At 46.5% G+C, this 24,663-nt stretch overlaps 2 protein-coding genes across 7 annotated transcripts in view; one reads left to right on the top strand and one right to left on the bottom strand.

Moving 5' to 3' along the window:
- Positions 1–24,663, bottom strand: part of kalrna (kalirin RhoGEF kinase a) — a 1,222,490-nt gene that overhangs the window by 1,039,120 nt on the left and 158,707 nt on the right. The window contains exon 1 of one of the 5 annotated variants that reach the window (XM_038789521.1): positions 1,491–2,277. The exons of 1 other annotated variant lie outside the window; for it this stretch is intronic. In XM_038789521.1, the coding sequence (XP_038645449.1) occupies positions 1,491–1,557 (67 nt within the window). In that variant the 5' untranslated portion in view covers positions 1,558–2,277. Of the gene's footprint in view, positions 1–1,490; positions 2,278–24,663 lie in introns of those variants that run through there. 3 more of the 5 variants (XM_038789517.1, XM_038789519.1, XM_038789522.1) reach the window with 3 other exon arrangements.
- LOC119961937 (ropporin-1-like) overlaps positions 3,118–24,663 on the top strand; it is a 122,809-nt gene continuing 101,263 nt past the window's right edge. Inside the window, exons 1-2 of one of the 2 annotated variants that reach the window (XM_038789525.1) lie at positions 3,128–3,215; positions 13,602–13,706. The gene's annotated coding sequence lies outside the window, so the exon portion shown is untranslated. Of the gene's footprint in view, positions 3,216–13,601; positions 13,707–24,663 lie in introns of both variants that reach the window. The other variant, XM_038789524.1, reaches the window with a different exon arrangement.

A 24,663-nucleotide genomic window follows, 5' to 3' on the forward strand; every position in this document is an offset into this window, starting at 1 on the left:
GATTAGGGAGCAGCAGCTGTGTATCCATAATCCACTGACCAGAACAGATGAAGATAAAACACTTGTCAGTCAATTGTCACATCTGACCCTGGACTATCATTTAAAAAATGTGAGTAAATTATGACTTGAGGCACAACACTAAATTTAGAATTTCTGTTGTTTTAAAGCAGAAAAATCCATTGCAGCAAGTGCCATTTAAAAAAATAATAATTGAAACATCTGGGGATAAAGTTAACCCATAACCCCCAGCTCCATTCCAAAACATCACAATCTCCTTGTACCTGGTGCTGTTAGGCATGTTTGGAAAGTGCTGAATATTATCTCAGCAATTAATATGGCTATTTATGTAATGTATATGACACTGATTATTACCCATAATTATGATGGTGGCATTGTTGAACAGAAAGATGGATTAGCTCATATTGTGATGTTTCAGCACAGATTTTGAGAACATATATTAGCATTTTGTATGAATAGAAAATAATTAAAGCACGATCGTTTTTTAAAAATTCTTTCCTGGGATGTGAGCGATGCTGGCACGTCCAGCATTTGTTACCATCCCTAATCGCCCTTGACAAGGTGATAGTGAGCAGCCTGTTGTGTGAAAGGAAAAGAAAACCTCGACCCTTGTGGGCATAAAGTTAACTATCGTCTTTACTGATTACACATCGTAACCCTGGACAATTCTACGATCGACCGTAGCATATCTAAAATGTGTAGCGAAGGCGGTCCTTATGGTTCCAGTAGTAGATTCTACAAGCCACACTGTTGGCGTGTGTAGAGAGCTAATATCGAATTGGGTATCCAAGATGCAGCTAGATGTCAGCTTCCAAGACAATAAAAACGGTGTGGCACACATTAACGATAAAGCTGTTTAGGTTCTCTCTTGAATTTATGAAACTAGTGTCAATAGTGTCCCATTGTTTAAAATGCAAGTAAATACATTTTGCCTCGAAGCCGTACACGAACTTGGGTTTTCAAAATTTTAAACCAGTAACATTTCTACAGCGCGTGATTTTCTACAAGGCATTAATTTGTTAAAATTCAAACGATGCACTCGTGATTTCCGAGGAGGCACAAAGCGCCATTGAGCTTTCATTTCAATGCTTCCACTGACTTAGCCTGGCAACTGGCTAATGTAATTACACCAAGACATCAGTACTGCCTCCCATTTACAGAATGGCAAAACGTTACTAATCAAAAACATGACAGAGTAAATAAAAGGCCAGTGCTCGTTATTTTCATCTCAGTTCTCAAAGACTTCAACCAAGGTATCCTCTGATATCATCATATTTTCTGAAACAGCTTCACTGTTCAATGTACACAAGTATGATTACTGTGGGCGAGTCGGCCTGCCTGACAGCGGCCACACGAACTCGTGGATTGTGATAGTAGCACTGGAGGTGCAGCTCCATGCAATGAACGGGAGTAAAACCAGTTTGTCGCCCCTCACAAAGCTCTTTGCCCCCTCAATCATATCCCCCACTTACCTGTCTTGAAAAATGCTGCGATGTCACCATCGTTGACGCATTCGTCTGTCCCTTCTGCGGAATTCATCGTTGACTCGATGCAGAAATATGAAAAATTACATCCACTTCTACTGCAGACTAAGCTCCATATTCGGTGCTGGGTGGCAGCTGCTGTGGTGTTTTGAGGAAGGCTGTGCTCGACCAAAAGCCTCTGTATGTGTCCTCTATTGTTCAAAGGCGCCCTCCTCTCTCCGGCAGCAGCATCACAATAGCAACAACAAAAGGCTACACATGGGCTCGGAGGCGGCTTAATGCATTTTCACTCGTGCCACCACTACTTCAGCTCTCCTCGAATGGGCCTTACATTGCCGGTGAATAAAGTGAAATCAATTCCTTCTTGGCAACCTACTTCAACGTAACCAGCGCTATTAAGCCTTCAATGGAAATGATCTTACTGACAAGAGGCCGGGAGGCAGCTACACCGTCGGGTTATGTGAATTTTGTTTGGGGTGTGGTAAGAAATAGGGAGAAAATTATCATTGGGCAAAGACCGTGGGAGATCTGGGGGTATCAGTAAACAGGCACCGTGGGTTTCAGATAGTCAAGGGGGGGACGGGTTCTGGTTTTTACGAACTCTCTGAACGGAATGATGCAAAATCTCCCAAAACACACATCACTGTCGCTGTGACTTTCAACCTCGCTTTGTGCCAAGGAGTGGCCAGACTGCGCCTTCTAGCGTTTGTCGATGCATTGAACCACATCCGACTCTTCACAGCCCTCTGCATAATACACCATTCTCATTGAAACATCCAGACTAGAATATGATCGGAATTAAATTATTTTATGCAAAATGGCGGTGCTTAGTCTGTAATGTGGTTAATAATAATGGTAATACTAGCTGAATTGTACAATCAGACAATCCATAGAGTAAATCATAACTGGAATTATATACTGTCGTAAAGGTTATTTTTGAGACTGTCCACTGATTCACAGCATTGTGGAAGGCAAAGGAAACCGTTATCTAATTACAGTGTGAGATTTGTCAGTATCAAAAGAAAATATGTTTACTTTTTTTGGTATAAACATCAACGTTGAAGAATTGGTTCAAATCGAAAGCCAAATCGCTGTGGCAATGTTATAGTCTTTGTGATGTCAGTTAATGAGAAGTTGGAATAAGGCATTCCCTGAAGACTCAACCCCACGCCCCACCTGTTGTCCCCAAATACTTCCTGTTCATACAGCCCATCTGCTCGATACCAGCCGTGGCAAGAATCGATTCAGTCACCACACAGATTCTGGCTTCTCCCTGAGATCACACGAAACGTCCGCATTTGATGCAAATAAGATTTGCCAGTTGTACATGGTTTTTTTTCCTCACGTCATGTGTTTTCAACAAGTACAATAGTAGACTTCAAATATGTCCCTTTTATTTTCCTTAAATTAAAATAGGCGTTAGTTCACTGATGAAAATTTGATGTAAATGAGCTCCTACAAATGAGTGGCATTTGATGTGGTCAGAGGACAGCAGGCGCAGAACTTGCTGAAATGGCCACACTCGGCTGAAGGGCAAGGGCGGAACGTAGTCAAATCCTTTATGCGGTCACCGAGTTGCTAAGAAACGGTGTAGCGCAGTAAAAAGGCAATGACCCATAAACAGAGAAAAATCAGTGTGATACTTGAATTATGTGTTATTAATAAACTGCAATTTAAACCAACGCCAGAAAAGAGCGGTCAAGACGTTTACAGGTATTGCTTACATACTTCATAGAAAATCGATTACCTTGATATAGGTTAAAATATATTGCTTAGGATTTGTTTTACATTGGTTCATCATGTATTAGTGACAGAACTACAAACAACCCCATGTGTCATCCATGTAAACCTCAACATTCCCCCCCCCAGTTTCCATTCTCCCTCACATCCCGGGGAAATGATTGAAGCTGAGGTACAGTTCCACTAGGAATTACAATTCTTTGGTGACCATTATTCACTTTGATGACTGTTTAGCAATTATTCATTCACCTGTTGGGAGTATTACTCAGCCCTCTCCTGTCACCCACATACATACTTTAAAGCAGTGAATGACTAGTTAGCAATTTAGGTGTAGGTGCACTGGTTAATTGCTCCCCTGCAAGCAAACAGCCAGCACCTTACCTCTGCCCAGCTCATATTTGGAATTCAGAAGACTCTTTCTCTTGGGCTATACAGCTCTACACACCACACAGCATACCTTTTTATTGTCCATGTGAGGAAGTGTTTTCATGGATAACATTTTAGTGTCCAGTGTTCATTTTATCTGTTGCACTTGCTGGGTTACACTTCGGGTGTGGGTTCGCCATATGTCTTTGTGTCTTTCTGTACCTGTCTGTCTCCTAGTTTGTGCCTGTGTGTTTTCAAAGCCATATCTAAATAAATTTTATTACATCATTACTTGAGTAAAATAGAATACAAAATAGGATGAAGAAAGACACTTTGTCACTGCCTTTTTTTGTCTTACACTTTTTCCAAGTGAAAAATATGGCAGACCCCTCAGCAAATGAGGTCAAACGGGAGGCTTGTCACCCCCTCCTCAGGGCTCTTAGAACAAACAGTAAATGCAACCATGCCAGAAGCACACATCCTAAGAATTATTTTTTAAAGACACTCGGCAACACTATGTGTGGGGGTAAAATTCAACTTAGAAAATAAAAAGCAGGCAGGGCTGCCAATACATAAGTCACTATTTAACATCTTAATTGAAGTTGAATTTTAGCTTTGACAAAGAGTCACCCAGACTCAAAATGTTCTCTCTCCACAAATGCTGGCAGACCTGCTGCGATTGTCCAGCAATTTCTGCTTTTGTTTTGAATTTAGCTCTATAGTTTTACAAATAACTCATGTGCAGCATTCACTACGACAGTGATTCTGTTGGGTCATATTACTTGATTAGCAAGGTTTTGTTAGCGGTGAAGGGCTAATTAATTGGGTTGGGGAAATTGTGAACTTGGTTTAAAAAAGGATTGATGATTTGAGAAGCAACATATTTGAGAAGAGAAAGACATAGTGAGGAACAGGCATGCAGGAACAAAAAGATGATAGAGAGCAGGTGTTCTGGAGAAAAGAACAGAGGGTCAGAAAATAATTAATGAGGCATTTTATTAAAATTAGAGAAGGAAAGTAACAGATTTAATGATTAATAAAGAGACAATATTCATAAATTGGAAAACTGTACTGTGAGTATCAATTAAGACAATTAGTAGAATTGTCTTTTGGTCTGTTTAAAAGAACGTTAACCCTTGCACTAAAGTGTGGATTTCAGTGACATTACATACGGATGCCAGAATCAAAATAGTAAGCTTTAAAGGTTGAAAAGGAAGTACATCAACTAATCCATGACAAATTCAGTCCAGCATTTGGGTCTTCTCACTCAATTCAATTTCCAAATTGGACTTCTGGTGGTGGACATGTAGTCAAGAGGCCACACATAAGGTGGCTCCTACCTGAGGATTTGGTTTCTGGCCCTTTTTGTCCATTTAACAAGTGCTGCGCAGGTGAAAAAATGACATAGTTGGAGTTTGGAGTCCTCCTCAGGTGTAGGATGTTGAAAGGTTATCATACAAGGAGTGTGTAGAGTAATGGGCCATCATTGGACTCAGAAGACACGCATGGCGCAGGAGGGTAAAACATGGCAGATTAACCTGTATCATCGTACCCGCTCAGTAGGCAACTGAGAGATTGGTGAAGTTTCTAACGGAAGAATTCAGAACGCAGAGACAGGTGGTCACGGACGATCTGGCAGAAGTGACGGAGCCAATTTGGGCAGCTCTGGACAGGGTTGGTTGTCAATGGTTGGAGGTGCAGAATTCGATGATCCAAGGTGGAGGAGACAGTCTCGGATCATGATGTTCGGATCGCCTCCTTGGAAGCTGAAGTGATGATGTTGGGAGAGGGGCAAAAAACAATGAAAGCCGAGATTGGTAACCTGGAAAATTGCTCCAGATGCCAAAATATAAGGATTGTAAGGCTGCCGGAGGGCATAGAAGGTGCAAAGACAAAGATGTTTGGGCAGCTGGTGGGCGAGGAGGTCTTTACATGCCCTCCCAAAGTGGATCAGGCCCACTGGATGTTCAGAACAAAGTTCAGATCTGGGGAGCCGCCACAGGCAATCATAGTCTGACTCCACAGGTACTTAGACAAAGAAAAGATCCGAGGTAGGCGAAGAAAAGACGAGAGTGCTGATGGGAAGGCCACACCATTTGAATTTACCAAGGCATGGGAGTGGAATTGGTTAAAAGGCAAGCGGGGTTAAATAAGGCCAAGTCAGCTCTTTATAAGAGCAAAGTGAAATCCGGAGTGGTGTACTCAGCTTGCCTGTGAGTCACGTATGATACTAATAATAATCTTTATTAGTGCCGCAAGTAGGTTTACATTAACACGTTGCAATGAAGTTACTGTGAAATGTCCCTAGTCGCCACACTCTGGCGCCTGTTCGGGTATACTGAGGGAAAATTCAGAATGTCCAATTCACCTAAGCAAGCATGTCTTTCTGGATTTGTGGCAGGAAACAGTTGGGCAGGGGGTGGGGGAGGAACACACTTTAATTGTGTGCTTGATCCCAGACTAGACAGGTCGTACCCCAAATCCTTTAAGAAAAGACATCGGGGTGGCAAAGGAGCACTGAAGGAAACCCACGCAGACATGGGGATAAAGTGCAGATTCTGCACAGACAGTGACCCAAGCTGGGAATCAAAGAGACCGTTATTTTGATATGCCAGAGGAACCAAACAACTTAATCAAGGAGCATAACCTGGGAACATTTGAATGTAATGGGTAGTTTCACCTGCATGGTGAAGTTTTGGATTTGTGGTTGGCTTTTTTTCTTTTCTTGGTTTTCCCATTGTATTTTTTTATGTCTCTAGAATATTTGTAACCCTGCATTTGGGGTATGGGCTATTTTGGTGTTTTAAAACTATTTTGGGAATGACTGATCAGGGTGGGGGGCAGGTGCAAGGCTCCCGATCACACTGATCGTCACATAAAACATAATAGGGTTAAATGGGTTGATCTAAAGATCTCGGGCATTCACCCATTTAAAAAGTTTGAAGGTGGGTGTGGTTTTCCTGCAGGAGACACATCCAAGAGTTTGGAATCAAATGAGCTTGAGGAAGGGGTGGGTTGGTCATGTGTTCCACTCGAGCTTTGACACGAAGACGAGGGGAACTGCGGTGCTTATTAAAAAGAGGGTGGCCTCCGAGAGTTCAGGGGGTGAAAGTGGCTGACATCCTGGCCTTTGCCTCCCTGGTAGCCCAGAGATGGACCCTATTAATGTGGAGGGACATGGGTTAGTGATATGGCTGGGTTTCTCAGTCTTGAGAAAATAAAGTTTGCCTTAAGTGGGTCAATGTTAGGGTTCTCCTGGAGATGGCAGCCATTCGTCGACTTTCTCGGGGACAATTAATAATGTCAGCAGATGCAGTAACCCAACGGGAGGGACGGATTGTTGTTGTATGGTTGAGGTGTGTGAAGATTGGGCCGGGGGTGGGAAATGTTTATTTTGCCATGTTGATGTCATTGTTTATGTCACTGTTCTAAAAAATTTCAAATATCTCAATAAAATATTATTTTTTTAAAAATAAGAGGGTGGCCTTCTCGGCGTAGTAATGGATTCAGGGTGAGATATGTGATTGTGAGGGGAAGGTTGGAGGGGGCTTCTGTGATCATGGTGAACGTGTACCCACCAAATTGGGAGGATACAGATTTTATCAAGAGGGTGTTAGTTTCCAGCTCGGATTTGGACTCACATCAGTTGATCATGGGGTGGTTGGGGGGGGGACTTTAATTGTGTGCTTGATCCCAGAGTAGACAGATTGTGTCCCAAATCCCTTAAGGCATTGGGGTGGCGAAGGAGCTATTGGTGTTCTTGGAGCAGATGGGGGAGCAGATCTTGGAGATTCAGATACCTGAGGGAGAAGGAGTTCTCCTTTTCACAGGTGCACTAGGTCTACTCCCAGTTTTAATTCTTTGTAGTGAACAAGACATTGTTACCTGGATCAAGATATGGATTTATGTTTGGAGAAGAGCTGCGCTTAGCGATCCCCATGGAGGTTGGACACAGCGTTATCAGCAGATATAGGAGCATGTGAGAGGATAGCCTCTACGATCGGGACATATGTGGAATTTAATAAGAATGAGGAGGTCTCACCTTCCACGTTCTGGGAGGCATTATAGGCGGTTATTAGGGGGTAACTGAACTCGATTAAAGCTCACAGGGACAAGTTGGGATGGGCGGAGAGGCAAAGGCTGGTTCAGACTATTCTGCCGCTGGACCGACAGTACTCTATTACCCCAGAGGAAGAGTTGTTCACAGAAAGGAAGAAGCTCCAGATGGAGTTTGAGTTGGTATTGACGGGGAAAGTGGTGGACCAACTTCACTGAGTGAGAGGGGCATTTTTAAAACTATTTTTTATTCTCCTCCTTTTTCACATTTTCTCCCAAATTTACACCCAACAATAAACAATAACCAGTAACAAATGTAATGTCAATTCCCATATCAATAACAATGATCCCATCCTCCTACCAAACCCCAGACATGTTAACATAAACAAATGGCAAAAAGGAATCAGGAATCATCAGTCACCATTAACACATATAGTCCCTCTCCCCACATCGCTCCCAGCACGCCCCCCCCCTAATGTTCAATGTGATCCAATTCTCGAAAATGCACAATGAATAACGCTGATGAAGTGTAGAACCCCTCCATCCTTCCCCTCAGTTCAAATTTGACCTTTTCAAGCGTCAAGAATTCCAGCAGGTCCCCCTGCCACGCCAGGGCACAGGATGGAGAGGTTGATCTCCACCCTAACAGGATCCACCTTCGGGCGATCAACGAGGCAAAGGCTACAACATCTGCTTCTGCGTCCGTTTCCAACCCTAGCTGGTCCGACATCCCGAATATGGCCTCCCGAGGGCCCAGGTCCAGTTTCACGTGCACCACTTTAGAGATTACCCTAAACACTTCCTTCCAGTAATCCTCCAGCTTTGGACAGGACCAAAGCATATGAACGTGGTTTATGGGGTCGCCCCGCAACATTCACACAAATCTTCTACCCCCTCAAAGAGCCGGCTCATCCTCGCCCTTGTAAGGTGCGCTCTGTACACCACCTTCAGCTGTGTCAGCCCCAACCTCACACACGAGGTGGTGGCGCTCATCCTCTGGAGCACCTCACAGCAGAACCCCATCTCCATACTCTGTCCCAACTCTTCCTCACACTTTGCCTTGATCCCTTCTAGCGGCGCCTTCTCCTCCTCTAAAATAGCCCCGGACACCTGCCGATACTATCCCCTTCTCCAGTGCCCCTGTTGTCAGCACCTCCTCCAGCTTTGTGAGTGAGAGGGGTGTTTTATCAGCTTGGTACGAAGGCCAGTCGGGTATTGACTCACCGGTTGATAAGGCAGGTGGCCTCCTGTGAGATAGTTCAAGTTAAGGGCCCAGGGGAGGAGTGGTCTCTGATCCAGAAATGGTGAATGGGATATTTGAGACCTTTTACTGGTGCTTGTACAGGTTAGAGCAGGGGTGGGCAAACTTTTCCGTGCAAGGGCCACATTCAGAAATTCACAATTTTAAAGGGCCGCATAGTATATTAAGTAAAATAATTAATATTTTAAATAGCCAAAATAAAAGGTCTTTAAAGAAAAAAAAGCACATTTATTTGAAAAACAAAGTAACTCAATAAGTAACAGAACAATGTCAATGAGAATGATGCATCTGACTGCAGTCATTTACCAGTTTGTTGAAATCAGGTGTCAAGTTGCTTGTGCTGATCCTTAACACTGACAGAAGCACAGCCTAGCCGAGTCAACGATAAAAACGCGCGTAGTGGGGTGGATGAGTGGGGCTGCCTTATTGGTCGGTTTAGTTGGGTGTGCGATGGAGTCCAGGTTACAAACAATAATAAGGCTTATTGTTTGTAACCTGGACTCCTATTGGTCGCACACCCAACTAAACAAACCAATGAGACAGCCCCACTCATCCACCCCACTACGCGCGTTTTTATGCGGCCCGCCAATGAGGTGCCCGGAATCATAACCGGCATTTTTGAAAAGCCGCCGGGGAAAAGCCGCTGAAGTAAATGCGCTTATTGAATAAGCGCATTTACTTCAGCGGCTTTTCCCCGGCGGCTTTTCAAAAATGCCGGTTATGATTCCGGGCACCTCATTGGCGGGCCGCATAAAAACCTTTGTCGGGCCGTAGTTTGCCCACCCCTGGGTTAGAGCGTCCAAAGGAAGGCTTGGCTATGATACAGTTCTTGGATGGGTTGGACTTCCCAGTGGTGGAGAGGGAAAGAGTGCAGGGGCTGGAGGCTCCACATGGGCTGGAGGATACTGTGAAGTGCATTTGTTCCATGGGAAGACACCAGGCCCAGTTGGATTCCCAGTGGAATTTTACAAATAATTTGTGATAGAACTGAGGCCGCGTCTGCTACACATGTTCACCGATTCACTGTCCCCGGGGGAGTACTGCCGGCCATACTGGCACAGGGTTCCATCTGCTTAATTCTGAAGAAGGATAAAGATCCAGAGGATTGTGAGTCATATCGGCTCATATCTCTGTTGAATGCAGATGCAAAGTTGTTGGCAAAGGTGCTGGCAACTCACTTGGAGGGATGCATGAATGGGAGTATCTTTTTGAGATACTGGGGAAGTTTGGGTTCGGACCTAGTTCATTTCATGGATTAGATTGATGTACAAATCCCCATTGTGAGTGTCCGTACCAATGCATTAATCTCGGGGTACTTTCGGTTGTGTAGGTGTACAAGGCAGGGATGTCCAATTTCCCCATTACTTTTTGCGTTGTCATTAGCGATTACAGTGAGGTCTTTGACTGGGTGGATGAGTATTGAGAGGGGATATATGAAGCATGGGGTGTCCCGTTATGCAGACGACTTACTGCTGTATGTCATGCACCCTCTTTCCAGTGTGAGAATTATTATGGATGGAATAAGTAAGTTTGGTTCCTTTTCAGGTTATAAACACAATGTGGCAAGAGTGAGGTTATGATTGGGCCTTGCTGCACAAGTTGAATCTGACCAGTCTGATAGAAGGGGTGAAGGGGGATTTGAAAAAGGTGGGATGCCCTCCTGTTATTGTTGGTGGAAAGGATCCAGGCGGTGAAAATGTGAAGATGGCTGTCCTTCCAATGTTTTTGTTTGTATTTCAGAATCTTCCAATCTTTTTACGTTTGTTATGTTAAACAAACTGGTCTCAACCTTTGTATGGGTGTGTAAGACCCGTCATATCCGGAGGGCGTTTCTACAAAGAGATAGGCAGTCGAGGGGGGGGGGGGGGGGGGGGTGGAGACAATGTGGTGGGGGGGGGGGGGGGGGTTGGCATTACCTAATTTAATGGATTATTACTGGGCGCCAAATATTAAAGAACTACAGAGATGGCTTCTGGGCAAGAGTTGGTTTGGAGGCAGATGGAGGAGGCTTCTTTTATAGGCTCATGGTTGAGAGTAATGGTGATGTCTCCTCTTCCGTTCTGCCAGCCAAGTACTCTATGGGCCCAGTGGTTGTAGCTTCCTTAATAACATGGAACCCGTTTAAGCAGCATTTTAAGCTGGGCCTCAGAAAAATACGTTTCATTGTACTTCGGTACATAGATATCAATCAATCAATCAATCAAATTAATGTTGTTAAGGGAACCGATATGTGGAACCATGGATTTATTCCAGCGGGAATGCACTCGTCTTGCCGTGTCTGGGAATAGGAAGGGGTGGAGAGGTTCAGGGATTTGTTCATGGAGGTTAGGTTTGCGGGGCTGGAGGAACTGATGGATAAGTTCTAGCTTCTGGAGGGAATGGGCTCAGGTATCGACAGTTGTGGAACTTTGTTCGGAAGAAGCTTTCTATATTTCCTTGCTTGCCGCCGTCCTCTCTGATGGATAAGGTAGTGTCTTTGGATGAGATAGGGAAAGGGAAGGTCTCTGATATCCATGGGCAGTTGATGCAGAGTGAGGGGACTACGCTGGAGGAGATGAAGAGAAAATGGGAGGAAGAATTGGGTTGCGCATTTGAGGGGGGTTGTGGAGTGAGGCCTTACACTGCTACCTCCTTGTGTGTGCGACTGAGCCTGATTCAGTTTAAAGTGGTGCACAGAGCACACATGATGTGGACATTCATGAGTGGGTTCTATCCAGGGGTGGAGGATAGATACAAAAGTTGCTCAATGGGGCCATTTTCTCTTCCTCCACAAGTGTTTTGGTCCTGCCCTAAATTAGGGAAGTCTAGACTTCCTTTTTCAAGATTATGTCGGAGATTTGTGGGGTGACGGTGGCACTGTGCCTGTGGGTGGCAATCTTTAGGATATTGGATGAGCCGGAGCAGCAAGAGGAGAGACGAAGGCTGATGTCTTGGCCTTCACCTCTCTGATAGCCCAAAGTAGGGTTCTGCTTAGGTGGAGGACACCGGAGCTGCCGAAGGTGACGACTTGGTTGGGGGAACCTGTCGGAGTTTTTGCACCTGAAAAAAAATAAAGTACGGCATTAGGGGGTCAGAGGTGGGGTTCTATTCGAGGTGGAGGCTGTTTATCTCCTCTTTTATGAATTGGTAGTCATCAGCAAGTAGGGGTAGATGGTGATGGGAGAGGGGTTTGCATAAAAGAGGGGATTATGGGATTGGTTGATGAGGATTTTTTAAAGTTGAGTGTCTGTTGTGTATGTTGAAAAATGAAAATTTATTGAACAAAAATAATTTCACAATAAAAAAACAAAAAAAATCTCCAAATTGCCTTCAAAACTTTCAGCAAGAGGGTATTCTGCCATTAATGTCTGATACAAAAGGAGAATTAAAGACTGATATTGTTGTAATTTTAATATAAAAGGGTTTTTTTGTTTCAACCATAGGTAAACAAGACAGACATTTGGGAATAGGTAGCACACAAGAGAAAGAGAATGAAAGTCTGCTGTACTTTACCACATAGACTGCAACATTTTAGGAAGGTGATTCACCACCACCTGACAATCTCCTGGAAGTTCATAATAAATCTACAACTGCTGGTGTTATGGCTGGATCTAGTAAGCATCCTCTCAGCTACCAGTTCATCAAATGGAAAATGGTTGTGTCAACTGTGTCCAGATAGAAGATCTGACCAGACAGATGAGAGCGATCTATCTCTTGTATGTAATGACCACTCATCCTTCTCCTCCTCAGGCAATCATTTGTGACTGAGGTTGTCTGGCTTCCTCTGATTCAATAGGTTCTGAGATGGCTAACAAAGCTCTTGTGCAATATGCTGACCCAGCTGAATGCTGAGCATGTGGTGCTTGGCAGGCTGTGTCCATGAGTTGTTTAGAGTTTCGGTGCTCTCTCCAATGCTTTAATCTTACTGTTGCGTGTTCATGGTGAAGTCTCTTAATGTGTTTGGTGCCTTCCTGAATGAGCCTTCACCATTTTGGTCAGGAACAAGCCAGGATCCTCCATAAATTGGCAAGGATGTTTGACCTCTTGGGGATGCTTTGAGAACATCCTGAAAAATGTTCTGCTGTCCTCCTAGGAGTCTTCTGCTGCAAATGAATTCTGAGTAGAGCAGTTGCTTTGGGTGTCAGGCTTTTGACTGACATGTCCTGCCCAGTAGAGTTTGTTTTGAGTGATTCACATCTCAATGATGGGCATGTTGTCTCAGGAGGCAACTGTTGGTTGTTGGTTTGTCTTTCTTACCATTGGATTTTGAGTATCTTGCGTAGGTATTGCTGGTGATACTTCTCCAGTGCTTTGAGGTGGATGCTGTAGGTTTTCCAAGTCTAAGAAGGATACAGAGGTGAAGTGATCACTGCCACCTGGTAAACCATAACCTTAGTCTCAGGTTTGAGAACCTGGTCCTCAAATAATCTTTAAGGTGGCTCCTGTGCAGTCAGCTCCCTAGGGAGCTCCTCATCTGTGGCCATCTGCTGACATCATTGCCCTTTCCCCCTCTAAATGCTCACTTCTGCTGATTAAATTCCCCTGATTCTAACCATGGGTTTATTTGAACCCAAATATCAAGTTAGCTGTTAATTTGAATAGCTTCTGTCTGATGATTCACAGCCCATTCCCTGATCTACCTATCTGGAAAATACCTTGCTGTAGATTTTTTTTCATTTCTGACTTCAAATTTCTAGACTTCACTGGATCAAGTCACGACTTTTGCACTGGACTGCATTGGGATAAAATTAAGACTCTGCTTCTGTCTAGAGTCTGCTACACTTTTTCATTTCATATCTCTGGTAAGATCCTAATCAATGTAGAACTAGATCATATTTCAAATGTGGCTTCAAGTTCCTGGACTACTCTCAATATCAATAAGACATTTCTGCTCTGTGATATACTGGTTACACCATAAGAACAGGGGCTGTGGGTAGAGAAAACGCTGGGCAGGCTCAAGTGAGTAATTGGAGACTCAAACAACAAAGAACAAAGAAAAGTACAGCACAGGAACAGGCCCTTCGGCCCTCCAAGCCTGCGCCGACCATACTGCCCATCTAAATTAAAATCTCCTTCACTTCCGGGGTCCGGATCCCTCTATTCCCATCTTATTGATGAATTTGTCAAGATGCCCCTTAAACGTCACTATCATCCCTGCTTCCACCACCTCCTCCGACAGCGAGTTCCAGTAACCCACGACCCTCTGTGGAAAAAACATGCCTTGTACCTCTCTCTAAACCTTGCCCCTCGCACCTTAAACCTATGCCCCCTCATAATTGATCCCTCTATCCTGGGGGAAAAGTCTCTGACTATCCACTCTGTCTATGCCCCTCATAATTTTGTAGACCTCTATCAGGTCACCCCTCAACCTCCTTCGTTCCAGTGAGAACAAACCGAGTTTACTCAACCTCTCCTCATAGCTAATGCCCTCCATGCCATTTGAACACTATACTCCAAGCGTGTCCTAACTAACGTTCTATACCGCTGCAAAATGACTTGCCAATTTTTATACTCAGTGCCCTGGCCAACAAAGGCAAGCATGCCTTATGCCTTCTTGACTACCTTCTCCACCTGTGTTGCCCCTTTCAGTGACCTGTGTACCTGTACACCAAAATCTCTCTGACTGTCAATACTCTTGAGGGTTCTACCATTCACCGTATATTCCCTACCTGTATTAGACCTTCCAAAATGCATTACCTCACATTTGTCCGGATTAAACGCCATCTGCCATCTCACTGTCCAAGTCTCCAAACAATCTAAATCCTGCTGTATCCTCTGACATTCTTCATCGCTATCCGCAATTCCATGAACCTTTGTGTCATCCACAAACTTACTAATCAGACCAGTTACATTTTCTTCTAAATCATTGACACATACTACAAACAGCAAAGGTCCCAGCACTGATCCCTGCGGAACACCACTAGTCAGAGCCCTCCAATCAGAAAAGCACCCTTCCATTGCTATTCTCTGCCTTCTGTGACCTAGCCAGTTCTGTATGCATCTTGCCAGTTCACCTCTGATCCCGTGTGACTTCACCTTTTGTACCAGTCTGCCGTGAGGGACCTTGTCAAAGGCCTTACTGAAGTCCATATAGACAACATCCACTGCCCTACCTGCATCAATCATCTTTGTGACCGCCTCGAAAAACACTATCCAGTTAGTAAGACACGACCTCCCCTTCACAAAATATGACCCCTTGCTTCCAAATGGGAGTAGATCCTGTCTCGAAGAATTCTCTCCAGTAATTTCCCTACCACTGTAGTTCCCTGGATTATCCTTGCTACCCTTCTTAAACAAAGAAACAACATTGGCTATTTTCCAGTCCTCCGGGACATCACCTGAAGACAATGAGGACCCAAAGCTTTCTGTCAAGGCCCCAGTAATTTCCTCTTTTGCCACCTTCAGTATTCTGGGGTAGATCCCATCAGGCCCTGGGACTTATCCACCTTAATATTTTTCAAGACGCCCAACACCTCATCTTTTTGGATCTCAATGTGACCCAGGCTATCCACACACCCTTCACCAGACTCAACATCCATCAATTCCTTCTCTTTGGTGAATGCTGATGCAAAGTATTCATTTAGTACCTCACCCATTTCCTCTGGCTCCACACATAGATTCCCTCCCCTGTCCTTCAGTGGGCCAACCCTTTCCCTGGCTACCCTCTTTCTTTTTATGTACGTGTAAAAAGCCTTGGGATTTTCCTTAACCCTATTTGCCAATGACTTTTCGTGACCCCTTTTAGCCCTCCTGACTCCTTGCTTAAGTTCCTTTCTACTTTCCTTATATTCCACACAGGCTTTGTCTGTTCCCAGCCTTGTAGCCCTGACAAATGCTTCCTTTTTCTTTTTGACAGGGCCTACAATATCTCTCGTTATCCAAGGTTCCCAAAATTTGCCATATTTATCCTTCTTACTCATAGGAACATGCCAGTCCTGAATTCATTTCAACTGATCAATATATAATTGATAAAGGGAATCCTATAAAAGGAAGAGAAAGTATGGGAAAGTTATGAGTTTTGGGGTCGGGGTCAACTGGATGGCTATTACAACAATAATCTGGTAAGGTGAGGGTGTGGAAGATGGAGGAGCGGGCAAAATGGCGGGCATAATTAACCTGGGTCTCTGTGACCTCATATACATCTGCATATTACCATGCACAAACCATACTAATGTTTCACAGTAGAGTCTTTACAATGGAGCCTTGTCATCAATTTTTGTGAGGGCCACAAAAAATCCAGCACGGCTTTGTAGAATCAAACAGAAGGTAACTTTATTTACAACATCATGTAGACAGCAACAGTAGTTCACCACTGCTTCCTAGCTGGTACCACACTGGCCAGCTCTATATATACAACTACACTGCTAACAATTGCCCCATCCCTCTTTCAGGGATCACTTATTCTCCAAGGATCATGGGGTAACCAATTGTCACCAGCCAATAGGATTCGGGTGGGTTATAACACCAGTCACCGTTATACCATGAGATGGTCAGCCTGCAATAACCACCACACATTAAAAACATCATTGCACAGCCTTATATTTATGTAGCACTTTTATATTATGGAACATCGCAAGGCACTTCTTCGGAGAATTATATAAACAAAGTAAGACACCAAGCCACATAAGGAGATGACCAAAAGCATGGTCAAAGAGGTGGATTTCAAGGAGTGTAGCAAAAGAGGAAAGCAAGGTCGACAAGTGGAGAGCTGTTGGAAGGGTATCTTAGAGCTTGGGGCCAAGGCAACTGAAGGCATGGCCACCCTTTACCCGCTTAAACAAATCCCAAGATCTCTGCATTCACCTTTTTGAAAAACGCCTTGGGGATAGAAATTGTGAAGGCTCTTGAAAACAAACAAAAACCTCGGGAGGACCGTCATTTTAACTGTCTGTACCCAACCCGCCAATGACAACGGGAGCGCAGCCCACCTCCGAAAGTCCCCCCTCATCTGTTCTACCAGCCTCACCAAATTCAGTTTATGCAGCTGCTGCCACTCCCGCGCCAGCTGGATACCCAAATATCGAAACCTCCCTCTCACCACCTTGAACGGCATCTCACCCAATCTCTTCTCCTCTCCCCTCGCCTGGCTCGCAAAGACCTCACTCACTCGTACCCATATTCAATTTGTATCCTGAAAACTGGCTGAATTCTTCTCATATCCCCATAATCCCTCCAATTCCCCCCAGCAGGTCCGATATGTACAGAAGCAGATCATCCCTGTGTTCTAACCCCCCCCCCCTCCCCCACCCCAGTACTATCCCCTGCCAGGCCCTCAACGCTCTCAATGCTAATGCCAGTGCCTCTATAGCCAAGGCAAACAACAGTTGGGAAAGTGGGCACCCCTGCCTCGTCCCCTGGTACAACCTTAAGTAGACAGATCTCACCCGATTCATCCACACGCCCACACCGGTGCCTGGTATAGCAACCAAACCCAATCCACAAATCCTTGCCCAAACCCAAACCCCCCCAAAGGTATTCCCACATCGCCCGATCAAAGGCCGTCTCTGCGACCACCACCTCCACCTCACGCCCCTCTGGAGGCATTATGATTACATTAAGCAGGGGCAGCACGGTGGCACAGTGGGTTAGCTGTGATGCCTCACGGCGCCGAGGTCCCAGGTTCAATCCCGGCTCTGGGTCGCTGTCCGTGTGGAGTTTGCACATTCTCCCCGTGTTTGCGTGGGTTTCGCCCCCACAACCCAAAAGATGTGCAGGCTATGAGGGTTGGCCACGCTAAATTGCCCCTTAATTGAAAACAAAAAATGAATTGGGTATGCTAAATATATATTTTAAAAATAATTACATTAAGCAACCTCCTAATGTTGGTCGCCAAGTGCCGCCCCTCAACAAACACCCTGGGAAGCAGTCCTTGATCCTTGTGGCCAGGATCTTTGCCAGTAGTTTCGCATCCATATTTAACACGGAGATTGGCCTATACAACCCACAATTTTGTGGATCCTTATCCCGTTTTAAGATGAGGGAGATCGATGCCTGTGTCAACGTCGGGGGGGGGGGGGAGTACTCTCAACTCCTTTGCTTCATTGAAGGCCCTTACCAGCAGGGGTCCCAGATCTCCCGAGAACGTCTCATAGAATTCCACCGGGTACTCGTCTGGATCGGGGGCCTGACCCGCTTGCAACGCCTCCAACCCCTCGACCACTTCTACAAGCCCATTGGGGCCCGCAAGCCCTCCACCAGCTCCTCATCAATCTTTGTGAACTCCAGCCCTCCCAGAAACCTCCTCATCCCTTCTTCCCCGGTTGGGGGTTCTAGTGCAGGGCATTGTCCAACACTACTATTGCCGAATATTCGACTTCCACCACCCCTGCCAACAATATCTTATCTACCACGAAAAAATCTATTCGGGAGTACGCCTTGTGCACATGGGAGTAAAGTGAAAAAATGTTTGCCCTTGGCATCCCACATCTTCTCGGATTCAACCCCCCCCCCCCCCCCCCCCCACCCTTCCATGTGCTCCATGAATCCCCGAAGCTCCTTAGCTGTAGCCGACACCCTCCGCGACCTTGAACTCGACCGTCCAATCTCGGATCCAGGACCGTATTAAGGGTCCCCCCCATAATCAGCCGATAAGAGTGTAAATCCAGGATTTTCCCCAGCACCCGCCTCATAAATTCCACATCATCCCAGTTCAGGGCATAGATGTTGACCAACACCACCAGCATCCCCTTTAATTTCCCGCTTACCATAACGTACCTTCCCCAGAGTCAGCCATAATATTTCCCACCTCTAATGCCACCAGCATATTGACCAAAATTACCTGCCCCTTCGCTTTAAAGTCCAACCCTGAATGAAACACTTGCCCTACCCATCCCTTCCTCAGCCGAATCTGGTCCACCACCTTCAGGTGTGTCTCTTGTAGCAAGGCCACATCCGCCTTCAATCGCTTTATGTGTGCGAACACATCGGCCCTCTTGACTGGCCCATTCAGCCCTCGCAAGTTCCAAGTGAACAGTCCGGTCGGGGGGCATGTCCCAACCCCCCTGCCGCTGATCAACCATAGGCCCTCTTGTGCCAGCCTCCAGCCCGTGTCCCGCACCTCCCCAGGCCCACCCTCAGGCCCCCACCATCATCGATCTTTCCCCCCTTATACTTCAAGTAACCTTCCCCTGTCAGCAGTACTTCCCCACCTCCCCCTCCCCCAGATCCCCCAGCACCAGCCCCTGCCCCCATCCCCCCACTGACTTTCCACTCCATTGCGCTTCCGTGAACTAGCCCGCCCAGCTAGTCTGGCAGCCCCCGCCCATGGCGCCTAGCATCCTTTCCCCCGCTGATTCCCCCCCCCCCCGCTTGAACTCGCTTGAACATGAGTGCAAACAAACCAAAAACAACCCCTCCCAAACCCAAACAAAGAGATCAACCTCCCATCGTTCAACAAAGGACAAATAAAAAAACCATACCTGAAACTGAAAAATAAAGAAATGGTGCCAAACATATGTTAACCACAACATCATAACAGCATCCTCACCAAAGTTCAAGGTCCACCTTCTCCTGCCAGTCCATTGTCTCTGACAAATTCTAATGTCTCCTCCGCTGATCCAAAGTACAATTCCCGGCCTTCGTAGGTCACCCACAGACGTGCCGGATACAGTAGCTCAAACTTCAACTCCTTGTAGAGGCTGCCTTGACCTTGTTAAAGCTCTCTCTTCTCTTGGCCAACTCTGCACCCAGGTGCTGGTATACTCGGATTTTACTGCCCTCCCAGGTGCAGCGCCTCATCTGCTTGGCCCACCTCGTAATTTGCTCCTTGGAACCGGTGTGACCACACCACCATCGCCCTTGGTGGCTTGCTCCCCTGGGGCTTCCTCATTCGCACCCTGTGTGCTCTATCCACCTCCAAAGGCCTGCAAACGCACCGTCTCCTGGCAGCTTCTCCAGCATCCTCCCCACATACGCGCAAGCTTCGGCTGCTTTACTCCCCTCTAGCAGGTCCACGATCCTCATGTTCTGCCAAAGTGACAGGTTCTCAAGGTCTTCCACCTTCTCCTGGAGCTGATTCTGCTTTTTTTCCGCATCAGCCCCATCTCCACTGCCATTGAGAGAAGCTGCTCCTTGTGTTCCCCCTCCACCTCCTCAATCTTCTGGATTGCCTGATGCTGGGCCGCCAGCTTCGTTTCCATGCGGTCGACCAATGCCTTGATCAAATCTACTGCCCGGGCCAGGTCTTCCAGACGCTCCTTCCATTGCTGGGTGAACCTCTCATTCAAGAAGCTCACCAGCTGGTCCATCAACCACTGAGCCGGCATAGTCGCTCCCTGCCATTCTGCCATCTCCATGTGCATTGCAGGCACTGCACCAGCTCTGATCAACTGATTCCCTCTTTTTCGACCGCTTCTGGCCCTCAGCTCCATACACCAGAGGGTCAGTCTCTTCCCCTCATTCTCCCACACCTATATTCCGCCTCACATCCACCTACTAACCGGGGAAAAGGTCCAAAAAACTGCCATGAGCAGAAGCCACCAAATGTGTGACCACTCACTCTATGGCCACCACCGGATGTCCATTTATTCACCTTCTCAATACACTCCTCATGTCCAAAGGGTCTTCCGTGCCAGCCCCACACTTAGGCAGCGGTATTTAAGTCCCAAGGTCCCCCAGGTTAAGGGTGTAGCTCTGCCCCTCATCTGGGGAGATCATACTCAGGTGAGGCCACGCGGAACCTGATGGTGCAGATCCCGTGGCCTTGGGTTGGGCTATAATATTACCCAAGCATGGCCCTGACATGGTGGACCCTGAGTTGATTCAAGGAGGTCAGTGTATAACTGAGATGCACCCAAAATCCCATAGGAAGGTGACCGTCCACCTCACAATGCAAATCCTGCCCCGCCGACATGCAGGGGCATCGCACCACCACGGGAATAACGGGTCACCCCTCACAGCATGCATGCATAAAAGTGACCCACCACCTCACCCATGACCCCCACATCAGTAACCCCGATCCGACTCCCTGTCAATCACCCCATCACCATCAGACCCCCCCATCAAGCACCTCTATCAGACACCCACATCAGACCTCCCATCCGTCCCTCCCATCAGACCACTCATCAGAGATCCCATCAGACCCCATCAGAGACTCCCATCAGACCCCCATCAGAGACGCCTATCAGTCAGCCCTGCCTGAAAGCTGAAGAGCAGTCCAGGCAGTACAGTGAAACATCACTGCATTTTCATTTACCCTTCCCTAACATCTAAACTCTGCTGCCTCAGACAAATGTGTTTAAAGCAGCAGTTATTCCAAGGTTCAGAGGCTTCCTCAAAAGCCAAGAACACTTGACAGGGCTTCAAATCCTTTGATAGCCTTTGAAATGCAAAAATCCCATTCAATTTCAATATATTTCACACCCTAGTGATTGACAGTTTTATTGCTCCAGAGACAAGAGCTTGGTGGATTGTTTACCTATTTTTGTGAGGGCCCGAAGAATCCAGCACGAGTTGTAGAATAGAAAGAAATAACATTTATTTATAATTACATATATATACAGCAGCTGCTGTACTCTCTTGCTGCTCTCTCCTCTCTAGCTGGTTCCATACTGGCCAGCTTTATTTATGCAGGGACCCTGCTAATGATTTCTCCCCCCCCCCCCCCTCATTGGGAAGCTCATACTCCCTAAGGATTGTGGGATTGCCATTCGTCCCCAGCCCATGGTAAGCAGGCAGGTTGTACCACCTATCTTTCCTTTCACGCTTGAATGCATCTCAAGTACCTGGCGCTGATGCTAACCACAATGTTTATCAACATTCTTGCTATGATTGGCAGCTTTTCACCACATTAAAAAAAGCTAAATGTTTTCTGCTTTGAATAAGAGAGGTGAAGCCACTTAACACTTCTGATGTGGCATTTTATCGAATACCTTCTGGAAATCCACCGTTTCCCCTTTATCCACATGACATATTATTTCTTCAATCAACTCTAATAAATTAGTTAAACATGATTTCTGTTTCACAAAATCATATTTATTCTGTCTGATCATCTTATATTTTCCACGTTCCCTGCTATAATGCCTTTAATAATAGATTCTAATATTTTCCCTGTGACAAATGTTAAGCTAACTGGCCTGTAGTTTAATGCTTTCTGGTTCCCTCTGTTTTTGAATTAAGGAGTTACATTTGCTATTTTCAATAAAGGAACTTTCCCCGAATCCAGGGGATTATGGAAAATTAAAATCAATGCATCAACCACCTCACTAGCCACTTCATTTGAGATCCTAGGATGAAATGCATCCGGACCCGGTAACTTGTCAACCTGCAGCTTCAACAATTTTGATCAGTGCCACTTCTCTGGCGATTACAATTTTCTTGAATTATTCACTCCCTTCCATTTCCCGATTCACATTGTTACTTGCATGCTCTATAGTGAAGACCAACGAAAAATATCTGCTCAATTCATCTGCCATCTCCTAATTTTCCATTATTAGCTCCCCAGACTCATTTTCAACAGGACCAATGGTACTTTGTTAACTCTTTTCTTTTTAAATATCTATAGAAACCCTTACTATCTGTCTTTATGTTTCCAGCTAGCTTTCTCCTGCACTCTAACTTTTCCCTCCTTATTAATCTTTCAGTCATTCTTTGCTGTTTTTTCTATTCTGTACAATCATCTGACCTGCCACCCATCTTTGTTCAATTATATGCCTTTTCTTTATGTTTGACACCATCTTTAACTTTTTTAGTTAACCACGGATAATGGCCGGAATTCTCAGTTTGGGAGACTAACTGTTGAAACTGGGACTCAATTGTGTGCAATTCACGTTCCCATTGGGGGTGCTACTCAGTAAGTGAGTCAGTACATGCAAATGTTCAGCATTCTCCATAGAACTTGCCTCCATTCCCTGTCCCCTGGGACAAGGCGGCCCATGACAGGCGAGAGCGCCAGAAGACCGTAGGGGGCATCCCTGACATGAGCGTGCAGACCCCTGCAAAGCAGAGGGCAATGGAGCTAGCAGGCGAGGCCAAGTGTCTGAAAAGGAGGTTGGTATGCGACAACCAAGTGAGGGCCCAATGCAAAGCTGATGTCCAAATAGCAAGTGAGTCACCCCTCTCCCACAGATCTGTCCATCCCAAGATCTCACCATGGCTCTTGCCTTTTGTTTTGCAGAATCGGCAGCGGTCGATGCTGGGCCATCTGAGGTCGCTGCCCTCTCATGCCACATCCCCAGTACACCCCAGAGCACCAGTCGGGGAAGACACCGACTTCTCGTCATTGTTGTCACCGTCACCCTCCACTATCGCAGAGACTGTCACCTCGGTGGGAATTTAAGTGGGTCTTTTGGTGCACACATCACACATGCTGCTGCAGGTGGAGGCAGGGACTCCGGAGGGTACAGGCAGTTGGAGGGCTGCCCGATCCCAAGGAACAGCTATAGTCTGTACAGGTGTTGCACTTCTGGAAAGTATGCTTCTATCACTGGTAGAGATGCAGACACAGAACTAGGATTTACACAAGGTTTGTCAGGAACAGCTAGAGGAGTCCAACCACCTTCAGGCACAGGAGACGGTGCTGACAATACATGGCACCAGGCTTGAGGCACACTGTGCGATTGATGGCTGAGATATAGGACAGGGGAGTCCAGTCATTGCCAAACAGGCCCACATGGATATTTTTACGGTGTTCCACAGAATGGCCCAGTCACAAAGGGCCATGTCTGAGGGCAGCGAGAGCATTGGCCAGGCACTGACTGACCTTGGGACCTGCGACAGGCATGGCACAATCTCAGAGGGACATGACACAGTCTCACAGGGATATGGCACAGTCTCAGAGGGACATGGCACAGCGTCAGAGGGACATGGCCAAGACAGTGAGAGATATGACAGGGGTAGTGAGGGACATGTCTCACTCAATGAGGGGCGTGTCCCAGTCTCAGTGCTCCATGGTTGAGGGCATCAAGACCATGGCACAGACGAGGGTGGGCCTCCTGGACTGGCAGCGCCAGGTGACAGGGAACCTCCAGAGCTCACTCCGGCTTCAACTCTGTCCCATGGAGTAGCCCAGGAGCTATCGAGCACCCCGAGGGAAGAGGAAGTGATGGGGCCCATGCTGGTGACTTGCAAAGGGGAGGTGGTGGAACAGCTCAGCGCTCTGAATTCCTCCCCATCTGACACTGGCGCATTTCATGGGAAGTAGGCAGAATAGGCTGACCTGTCGTCACCTGTCACATCCGAAAGTCAGCTGGGCCTATCCAGGTCCAGGCCTTCCAGAGGACGACCGCCAAAGGCATCGCAGAACAGAGGGCCAGACATACAGCTTGCCGCCTCCCTTCTGATGTACCGTTTGGGATAATACTTAGACAGAGCAGTAGGCAACGTAAAATAAGGAAGTTAGATAACACTTAAGTTGGCATGGGTGTAGCACATAGGTGATAGTGAGGGGTCAAGGCACAATAATGTATATAGTTACCATTAAACACTTTTCCCTAACAGTCTGGCTGGCCTCTAACTCCTGTCTGATGGGTGTTATTGATGGGCTGGGCCTGGGTGTAGAGAGTTGGCGGGGGGGGGGGTGTTGTTTGGTTGGAGGGGATGCTGGATGTTGGGGTGGGACTCGTCCCCATGACACATGAACGTCCCGCCTGGTGTAACCCTCAAAGAGTTGTGGCAGGGCACGAGGTCAGAAGTCTGAGCTCGCCTTGCATGACAGCATCTCCGATGAATGAGCCCTAACCGTTCACCATCCCTTGAGCCCCCGACCCCACCCCTAAGGATATATAGGCCTGCGAGATGGATTTGCCAGCACCTGTGCAGGAG

The sequence above is a fragment of the Scyliorhinus canicula genome, chromosome 2, assembly GCF_902713615.1.
Source record: "Scyliorhinus canicula chromosome 2, sScyCan1.1, whole genome shotgun sequence".
NCBI lineage: Eukaryota > Metazoa > Chordata > Chondrichthyes > Carcharhiniformes > Scyliorhinidae > Scyliorhinus > Scyliorhinus canicula.